At 46.4% G+C, this 10,040-nt stretch overlaps 1 protein-coding gene across 2 annotated transcripts in view; it reads right to left on the bottom strand.

Moving 5' to 3' along the window:
• Positions 1-648: 648 nt before the first annotated feature.
• The window catches only part of MED19 (mediator complex subunit 19), a 61,423-nt gene continuing 52,031 nt past the window's right edge, over positions 649-10,040 (bottom strand). The window contains exons 4-7 of one of the 2 annotated variants that reach the window (XM_078776387.1): positions 6,405-6,442; positions 4,275-4,380; positions 4,032-4,126; positions 650-1,918 (exon numbers count right to left, since the gene is read on the bottom strand). In XM_078776387.1, coding sequence (XP_078632513.1) covers positions 1,780-1,918; positions 4,032-4,126; positions 4,275-4,380; positions 6,405-6,442 — 378 coding nt within the window. In that variant the 3' untranslated portion in view covers positions 650-1,779. Of the gene's footprint in view, positions 1,919-4,031; positions 4,127-4,274; positions 4,381-6,404; positions 6,443-10,040 lie in introns of both variants that reach the window. The other variant, XM_078776388.1, reaches the window with a different exon arrangement.

Below are 10,040 nucleotides of genomic sequence, written 5' to 3'. Positions count from 1 at the left end.
CACCAAATTCGAATGCGGTCCTTCGCTTATGCACGCACGGACGGACGGACGGGAAAACCATAGTCCTCCTTTCGCTCCGCGGTGCGACAACAACAGGGAAAACCACAGGAGGCAATCACAAACTGGGGAAAACTAACTTTAATACCTACCTCGTTAACATAGCTCCACCCACCCTCCCACCCCCTTGTGTTGTATACGAGTTGGTGGGGGGTGCCCCAATTAGGAATTAGATTTTACCGTACATTACTTTTTGTTATCCTGGTATTATTTTCATTAAATCATTCTTTATTGCATTTCATTGCCGTGCCTGTCTTGTCTGTCTTGTACGTTTATCTGTCTGTGGGGATCGGATAACCCCCCCACCACCTGTTGCATCCTTCCGTACAAATAAGACCAGGGAACTCCGTTTCCCTCGCATGCTATAGAGATAACACCGCCACAGTTTTGGGTAAACGCCCCGGAGGTAAAGCTCGGTCGGCCATCCGTCACCCTGAGGTCTTCACTACAGGACGTGACAATATAGAGGGTTAAAACCAGTCAGCAAGTAAAGTTTTTTGAACTGTATGAATCAAATAGGTGCCCCTTTTTATGACCTTTTCCAGAGCATTAACTGGTTCCTCCCAAGAACACAAGGCACACAATATTTTTTGAATGTCCCTTTTTTTTATTCTTTGGCATTTTCTACAAGTTATGAAAGTCCCTTCTTTTCTAGAGTTTGCCACATGACACATACCATATAGAGGAGCCTTTTCTATGCCGCTGGCATTTTCCCCAAAAATATAATATATATTAGAGACACAGACACAGACACAGACACAGACAGACAGACAGACAGACAGACAGACACACACACACACACACAAAAAATGGGAACACCCATGAAAATGTATGCTTTATTTATTCATAGTAAGAACCACACCTCCCCCCCCCCCCCCCCCCCCTCTCCTCTTCCTCCCTCCCTGAACGGACAATACAGCATCAATCCTGTGTGGGATTGAGTGGTACGTCTGATATACACAATTCCTCAACAAGAATGGCTTCAAGTTCCTTGGGGGGGACATTAATGGGGGAAATCTGCTTGTTCTCGAGAATTGACCCCATTGGCTCAATATTTAAAACTGGTGATTGAGCAGGCCAAAGAAGAGGTTGTACTTCACCCTCATGTCCATCGAACCAGGATTTACTATTTACAGCATGGATTGGAACATTATCATCTTGTAAAATGGCACCTCCTTCAGGAAACAAAGTTTGTATCATGCAATGGGTCACTAAGGATGGCTTCATATAGTCATTTGGAGTTACTCTGCAGTGTATTGTACTAATCGTGCATAAAGATTGACTTGAGATTGCTGCCCGAATCACTACAGAGCCTACTCCATGTTTAGCTGCCGGTGTCAGGGTGGTAGGCATCCTTGGGCTCTCTCCAAACGTAGACTTTCATTGCTTGGAAATAGAGAGAAGGAGGACTCATCTGACCATGTTACATTTGTGCACTGTTCCAAAGTCCAGTCCTTGTGTTCATTCCATGCACCACTTTTTGTGAGATGACACATTAATTTTCTTCATCAAGGGTTTGCAAATGGAAGCTTCGCCATGAAACTCCATTTTGTGCAACGCACAATGAGTTGTTTTGATAGAGATTGGTCGGTTTATGTGTCTATTCAGTTCTGCTGCCACTTTTGCAGCTGTTGGGAGTGTTGTCTTGGGATTTTTATTCACAATTCTGACCACTGTTAGATGTTCTTGTAGATTTTTTTTCCATTTTTTCCCACGCTGTCGTTACTTGAAGACTGTTCCTCTTGCTACCTTAGGAAGTTGAGGTTTCGGCCACAGAAAACCCAGCCCTGCGAGCACCACCAAGTTGTCCCCTTTCAAAGTGAAACAGGTTTCATTTTTGGCAGATTCTATCTCTATAAATCTGTAACAGAAAAAAGGGCATTTATTATATAAAATTAGCATATTTGGTACAATAACAAACATTATTATATGGACCATAATGATTATTATATCTTATACATTTATACTGAAACGTTCACTTTGGAAATGCAAGAATTAAAGGCACATTTTGAAATTAAAAGTCATGCACCGTATCGTGACGAGTGTTTGTGGAAATAAATGGGGATGGTTGGGGGGGGGGGGTGTTGTGGTGGAAGAATGAGGAGAAGTGGAAATTTGGTTGGTGTTTAGGAAAGGGGTCGGAGGAGGGTTGATTTGGTGAATGTTGATTGAGGGAAAGGGGTGATTCAGTGAGTATCAATAGAGGGGAGGGGGTGGGGGAGGGTGATGAGGTGATTGACTTCCACATGGTACCAACTCTCAACGCAACTGGTTCAAGGAGCACACCTGTAACCTGGGCTCCAATGATCCAGAGCATGCATGCAGGTACAATACACGCCTCTATCCCCCCAGGCAGTCATGCATGTGACGCGTCCGATTGGCTACCGCAGATGGAGCCATGAACGGGCTCCACCTGTGGCAGCCAACTTGGAGTGGATGAAGTGCAACCCCCCCAGAGTAGGGGGTGGGGAGCCACGGGGAAACTGCAAAAAAAAAAAAAAAAAAAAAAATGGGAGGAGGGGGCAGTCATATATCTCTATCTCCATCTCTCATTACCTCCTACGAGTTCGCTGGCTACTCGATGCACCCCCCCCCCCCCCCCACCTCATCGTGTTAGCTGAGATGAACCCTAACAAACTGTGGAGGAAGATGATCTCGGGCTGCACACGAGCAGCTCCATGTCCACACCCTCGGGGCTATACGTGTTGTGACAACACAGTCCGGTTTGTGTGTATGACAGTTGTGAGCGTGGTGCCTTCGGATTTAGATTTGTTCCTTACTTCTGATAAGTGTATTCATTTATCCGGGATTCTCCGTTTATGTCGTCTAGTCTGTTTTAATTGGTTTTCTAAAGACCACACTACGCTTCGTTCCGCATCCTGTCACGCTCCAATCAAATTGATTCAGTACAATTGGGTTAATTGAATGAATGAATGAATGATCGTTTTAAGGCCATTTTCCCCGCTAGAGCGGGGGTTAGCCTTGCGGGCCCCATGACAATCATGGTTCCCTGTTTGAGGCAATGTTTTTATGGCCGGATGCCCTTCCTGACGCCAACCCTTGGTCGCCTCTTACGATGCGCAGGGATACGGTGTACCTATTCTAAACCGGGGTACACACCGGGATCATTCATCCCAGCAAGCTGGTACTCAATTTGCCGACCTCGGAAGGATGACAGGCTGAGTCAACCCCCCTGGCGTTAATTCAGCGATCGATCGGGATTCAAACCCAGGATCCTAGGATCCCAAGCCGGCACCCTAACCGCTAAGCAAACACCAGGCTTATTAGGTTAATAGGTTATTAGGTTTATAAGGTTAGGTTATTAAGGTTAGGTTATTTTCCTTAATAGGTTATTCGGTTATTAAGGTTAGGTTATTTTCCTTAATAGGTTATTAGGTTAATAAGGTTAATTAACCTTATTAATTACCGAGGTTGAGATCCGTTCAGTACATTCGCGTACTCGCTGCTTGGGTGTGTTAGCGATCAATCTAGGCTACAAGCTGGCCATTCGCGAAGTGACTGCGTCGGCATTTAAGAGTTTCCACACCCGACTGATTAACGGTGGTGGCGATGTGAGGAGCTGTAAACGTGACAATAATTTTTACTCTGCGGAAGATTTCACGATTCTGCTCAATATACACTTTTTAAAGCATGGTTCAAGTGGGACACAGCTGGGGCATTGGCCAGGGAAAACACAGGGAAAACATTTTCAACAACTTCTGGAAGACAGCCATCCTCATAATAAGAGCTTGCTCTTGTTTTAAGGTTTTCCCAACAGGGAAAGAAAGGCAGTTCAGGCGATACAAAGAGTTCATACGTGGGCTCAGCTGTTTTTGTTGAGATCAACTCAATGACATATTTGTCAAACTCTCCCGATGTCCACAACAAATCAAATTATAAAATGACAAATTGGAGAGATGCAGAAAGGAACAAAGCGAATCAAAACCCTCACGTCATAGCCAATCTCCTCTCACCTTCTTCTTCTTCTTTTCCTTTTTCCGTTTTTTCCTTTCTGGGTCGTCATCTTTTTTCTTTTTCTTCTTCTTGTGGTCAGAGTCAGATGTAATTTCTGCAAAGAGGAGGAAAATGGTGACATAAGGCCTTGTAGTTAGCTGAAAATTAAGGGTGATTATCGTGGTGGGGAGCAAGGGGTTGAGCATGAGCAAGTAGAGATAACAAATTTAAAGAGGTGCACAAGAAAATCGAAATGCAACAACCTTTTCCCTCTTGGGTGAGGGTGTCTGTCGTGCGGTTGTGCTTGTGCCGGTGTTTGTTTTTCTTGCGAGGTGGTAGCTGATGGAGTGCACGATACTGCTCTGGGAGCTGTAAAGGAGGCAAAATAAGAAGAGGTGGGTGGTGGGGGGAGTGAGTTGAACGACTGAAAGACGTCATCAAAGATGTATCTTTACTTTTGCCAGATATCCTTAGTGTGCAAATTGAAAAATCGGCACACTTCCTACGGTCTCCGCAGACCGGTAGTGGAATGTTTTGCCAATCTAGGATCACCGATGATTTGCCAGAGGAGCATGACAGTTGGAATGTATGACCGGCCTGGCCGCATTGCATCATAGGCCAGACCGATGTGACCCCAGCCATCCCGATCACAGACATCCAGTGGACGACCCCATGATGCATGCGAGAGGTGATGTCTGCTCCGAGTCATCCCCGATCGATGCCTTTGAGGATGAGGATGGCACTTTAATTTACCTACTTGGAGCACGTGGTTATGTCAACTGTATATTCTTTTGTAAAGTTTTCCACCTCTGGTTGTGGAAAATCCAGCTTTCCAAAATCCAGCTCAGTTTCTCTGCGGTTACTTTTATCCTATTTGTCTTGCTATTTTCATGAGCACACTCTCCTGCAAAATTATTTTAGTTTCATCCTTTTTAATCTGCCATTCTGTTACCATTCACTTTCAAAGCATCGTCTAATGGATAAGGAAATGGGGAGAATTTTTTGAATACCAGGTGATGAGGTTCACGCAAGAGCAGAACAGCGGGCAAATGGTCAGACTAAGTAAGGAAAAGGGGAAACGGGAGTAGAAAGAACGTATGGACGCACCACGATGCAAGGTGAAGAGTGAGGTGATAGGGGGACAGGGTCTCAGCGGGTGCAGTAAAGCTCAGAGACAGAAAATGAAGAGACCATGCGGTGGGGCTCAGCAGCATACTTGAAGTTCTGGAGCGAAGAACAAGAGACAGCAGATGTGGGAATATGGTTCCACATTCAAAATAATAGGAACTAGCCGAAACCCGTGGAACATCCACGGAAGGGAGGATGTGGTGTATGGATAGAGTGTACCATTATGGATGGCATGGGGATTTGCTTGTCCGAGTAAGAGTTAGGAAGAAAGATGAGAATGAAGAGTGCGTATATGAACAACGATCGCCGACACCGGCACAAATAGATGCTCTGGATTGTCCACTCAGTGGACGGCTTGCTTTCGCCTTCGCCTGTCCAATCAGCGGACGGCTTGCTTCGCCTTCACCCAGCAGACGCCAATACGATGGCGTCATAAGATGGCGTCGTATCGGCAGTTAATCGGATGCTTTTGGGCCCCAACGTCGGCTAATTCAGATTTTTCGAGTATGGCTGTACGTGATAAACAAAGAGCGTGGTTCGTAGATCGTAAATCCATTAGTGCCGTGGGCATGGGGTCACTGGGTGCGGCGTAAAAGGGATAACAAAGTCGAGTCCTTACGCTATTATTATATAGACTAGCCGAAACCCGTGAAACATCCACGGAAGGGAGGATGTGGTGTATGGATAGAGTGTACCATTATGGATGGCATAGGGGATTTGCTTGTCCGAGTAAGAGTTAGGAAGAAAGATGAGAATGAAGAGTGCATATATGAACAACGATCGCCGACACTGGCACAAATGCATGCTCTGGATTGTCCACTCAGTGGACGGCTTGCTTTCGCCTTCGCCTGTCCAATCAGCAGACGGCTTGCTTCGCCTTCGCCCAGCAGACGCCAATATGATGGCGTCGTAAGATGGCGTCATATCGGCAGTTAATCGGATGCTTTTGGGCCCCAACGTCGGCTAATTCAGATTTTTCGAGTATGACTGTACGTGATAAACAAAGAGCGCGGTTCGTAGATCGTAAATCCATTAGTGCCGTGGGCATCGGGTCACTGGGTGCGGCGTAAAAGGGATAACAAAGTCGAGTCCTTACGCCATTATTATATAGATGAAAGAATGGCAGTAGGCATGAAGTGGAGGTGTGTGGGGGATTAACATAATGAGTTTCTGGTACCTGAGAGGGCAGGGGTTTGGCACAAAGGTAAGGGCACAGGAGAAGGAAGATAGGAAGATATTAAAAGACTGCCTAGCCACTGACTTACTTGGACTGTAGAAGTGGTCGTCCCCGAAACTCAGCATTCTGTAATGAGACACCAATGACAAAAGTCCTAAAAGTGGGAAAGTTAGTAAGTATCATCAGTCCACAAGGAAAACCATATTCCATGACACTTTGGCTGAGGACCTTGTACACCATTAAAAGATTAGGACATCGGAAGAAAAAATTGACTGCAGAAAATTCTTAAGCAGTGACTGGCTTTTGATGGCAGCCTAGAGATCTGGTTATAGCTGATGATGTGGCCCAGGAGCTCCAGAATCTGTACAAAGTGAGAATGTACAACTTTCTTGCATTGAAAGACCGATTCTAGGTAGGTGACCAGTTGGTGTTTCTCTCAATAGGTAGAAGGTGGCACACAGGTGGGTGGTTGGGGAAGGGGGTGAGGGGCAAAGAGGAGGAATAGGGGAAGTGAGAAACAGTCTTGCACAAAGTGGAGGCGATTGGTGTCGACTGATGTTAGGATTGACATTGAGAGATGGCATCGCAAGAAATGTGAGAAAATGTCATGCAAAAAAACCGATGCTTGTGAGTGCAGAGGAAATAAAATTGCCACTCCATGAGGGTTTTTTGGGGATATTATAAACTGAAAGTTAGGAAAGCAAGGCTGGTTTCCAAAAACAGATTTATTTGGAGAAGCCCCGTTTGATGTCCCTGACATCTGGTTTGAAATGTGGCATCAATACGTTGACGTTTAAGAAGCAACACGTCCAGGGTGTAGTGACTGAGACAGAAACCAAAATGATGATCAGAGATTTATAAATGTGAAGATTCTTAACATCTGCCATGACAACTAACTCCATTGCTTTGCTCATGATCAACTCCATTGTTTTGATGGGAGGGGGGAGAAGGCTGATCAGTCTGTCATTGAGAGGGACATATTTGGAAGCTTTATGAATTGGGGTGACATTGGTAACTTTCTATGATGTGGGAGAGGCAACCCTCAGAGAATACTGTTTAATTGTGTCGTTTTTTTTGTTTTGTTTTTTGTATACAGAGTCGAGGCTCGTGAAAGAGCTAACATTTATCAAACAAACAAATCAAACAAACAAATCAAACAAACAAGTAAACAAAGCACATAAAAGTGGGAGCAGTCGACAAGATGGGGAGAGAAGGGGAGGAAGCACACAAACACAACATTTGAGGGCAGGGACATCAGGAGATGTGTGGGAGGCAGAGGGCCTGGGGGGAGGCAGGATAGGTATAAAACGCAAGGACACCAAGGACTTCCAGGAAAGCAGACAAAAGTCACCTCAAAAAAGTGGATTTGGGGTGAAATTAGCGGGGGTAGAAAAGATCAAGGTTTTGGATTGGGGAAGATAAGAGATGGTGGTGAACAGCCGTTTTAAAGACCTGGAGGGAGGAGTGGGGTTGAAGAGAGTGAGGGAGTTTGTTCCAGAGGCGGGAGAAAAGAGGAATGAAGGAGTGAAGGTGAGCAGAGAGTCTTGATTTTGGCAGTTTAACCATAAGAGGGTTGCAGCAGGCAGATCTTGTGCGACCTGCAGGAATATTTGGGGGACAGAGCCCAGAGAGAGCTGGGGGAGCAAGGCCGGAGAGGAGTCGGTAGAAGACGGAAAGACCACCAACCTGCCTGCGGTGAGTAAGTGAAAGGCCCTCGGAGATAGCGTCATCGCGGGAGATTCCAATGATTCTGAACGCTTTGGTTTCAACAGCGTGAAGACGAGCTAGGTGTGAGGCAGGAGCACCAGCCCAGAGGGGAGAGTAGTACTCCATTGAGCTGCGGATGAAAGCCTTGTATGTGGTGATGAAAGCCTTGTATGTGGTGAGGAGCTCAGGTGTGCCAAGGAAGGACTTCGCACGACGGAGGATGCCCAGTCGGCGACTGGCTTTGGAGGCCAGCTTGGAAATGTGGTTTTCCCAGGAAAGATCATGGCAGATAGTGAGACCCAAAAGCTTGAGTGACAGAACTTCTTGGAGAGGATTATTCAGTAAGTAGATGGGAGGGTTGTCCAGTCGGTCGTTTCGGAGAGACATCGTAAGAGTGTGAGATTTGTCAGGATTGAAAGACATGTTCCACTTGTTTGCCCAGTCTGTGATTTTGTCCAGGTCTGCAGAGAGTGGGGAGGCTGCAGACTGCCGATCTGAGGGATGAGGAATGGAGCGGCAGAGAGTGGAGTCATCAGCAAAGAGAAAGAGAGGATTTTCAAGAGAGTCAGAGAGATCATTGATGAAGACCAGAAAAAGCACAGGGCCCAGAACATTGCCTTGGGGAACTCCAGCCTGAACAGGAAGAGGAGATGAGAAAAACACATTCAGGGCCACATGTTGACTACGACGAGAGAGGACGTCCGCCAGCCATGCATGGAGATTTCCATGGATACCAAAAGAGGAGAGTTTGGTGAGCAGAGCGGGGTGCCAGACCGTATCGAAGGCACGTGATATGTCGAGGGAGACAGCTCTAATTTCCTGTTTGGCATTGAGGACCTCCATCCATTGTTGAGACAGCAGAAGCAGCATGTCCAGAGTAGAGTGACCTGGTCTGAAACCAAATTGATGATCAGCGATCAAGCCATTGGAGAAGAGGAAAGATTTCATATCCGAAGCAATGATGGATTCCATGACTTTGCTGATAATTGGGAAAAGGCTGATTGGTCTGTAGTTGTAAGGATCTGTTTTTGCACCTTTTTTGTGCAAAGCGGTGATGTTGGCTGATTTCCAAGCAGATGGCAGTTGACCTTGAGCAAAAGAGAGGGTGAAGAGAACAGAGAGAGGGAGTGAAAGAGCGGAAGAACAGGATTTTAGGACCCGTGGGCTGATGCCGTCAGGTCCAGTTGCAGAATCAGAGTCGAGGGTTGACAGAAACTTTTCCACCTTGTCAGGAGGAAAGGACACGGAGTCCAGGAGTAGCTGGGTACGACTGGGTACGGTGGGTACAGAGAGGGATGGGTTTGGGACACAAGATTTAGAGGCAAACACAGAGTTGAGGCATTCAGCTTTTTCACGTGCGGAGTCAGCTGTGTAGCCGTTTGAGGTAAGGGAGGAAATGGAGGGGGAACAAACACCAGAAACAGATTTGACCAGACGCCACCAGGATTTGGAAGAGGGAGACAGATAAGAAAGTTTGGTCTTGAGAATGGAGAGATATTGTTTCCTGGCTCTCCTGAGGGTGGACACACACTTGTTTCGGGCTTTGTGAAAGGAAATGAGATTTCCTTCTGTTGGATTTGCTTTCCAGGAGACGAAGGCAAGTTGTTTCTGGGCAACAGCCTCACCACAAGATTCCGTGTACCATGGATGGGAGGAAGGGTATGACAACTGAAGACGAGATGGGATAAATCTGTGCATGAGAGAGAGCAATTTACTTTGGAAGAATTCCCAGGATGAGTTGATGTCAGAGGTGGTCGAGATGGGAGACCAGTCCAGATGATTGATGGCTGCTTGAAGACCATGCCAGTTGGCCTGAGTGAAATGCCAGACTCGTCGACGCTGAGGAGGCTCCCTGAGAATGGTCAGGGAGATGCCAACTTTAACAAGCACATGATCAGATGAGCCGATTGGAGCAGAAGAAGAGCAGCAGACATTTTCAGGGAAGTTAGTCATAACCAAGTCCAGAAGAGAAGATGCTCCGTTGACTGAGATCCGGGTCGGGAAATTGACAGATTGT

The sequence above is a fragment of the Myxine glutinosa genome, chromosome 4, assembly GCF_964187855.1.
Source record: "Myxine glutinosa chromosome 4, kmMyxGlut1.1, whole genome shotgun sequence".
NCBI lineage: Eukaryota > Metazoa > Chordata > Myxini > Myxiniformes > Myxinidae > Myxine > Myxine glutinosa.
This window is presented reverse-complemented; position numbering and strand designations above follow the sequence as displayed.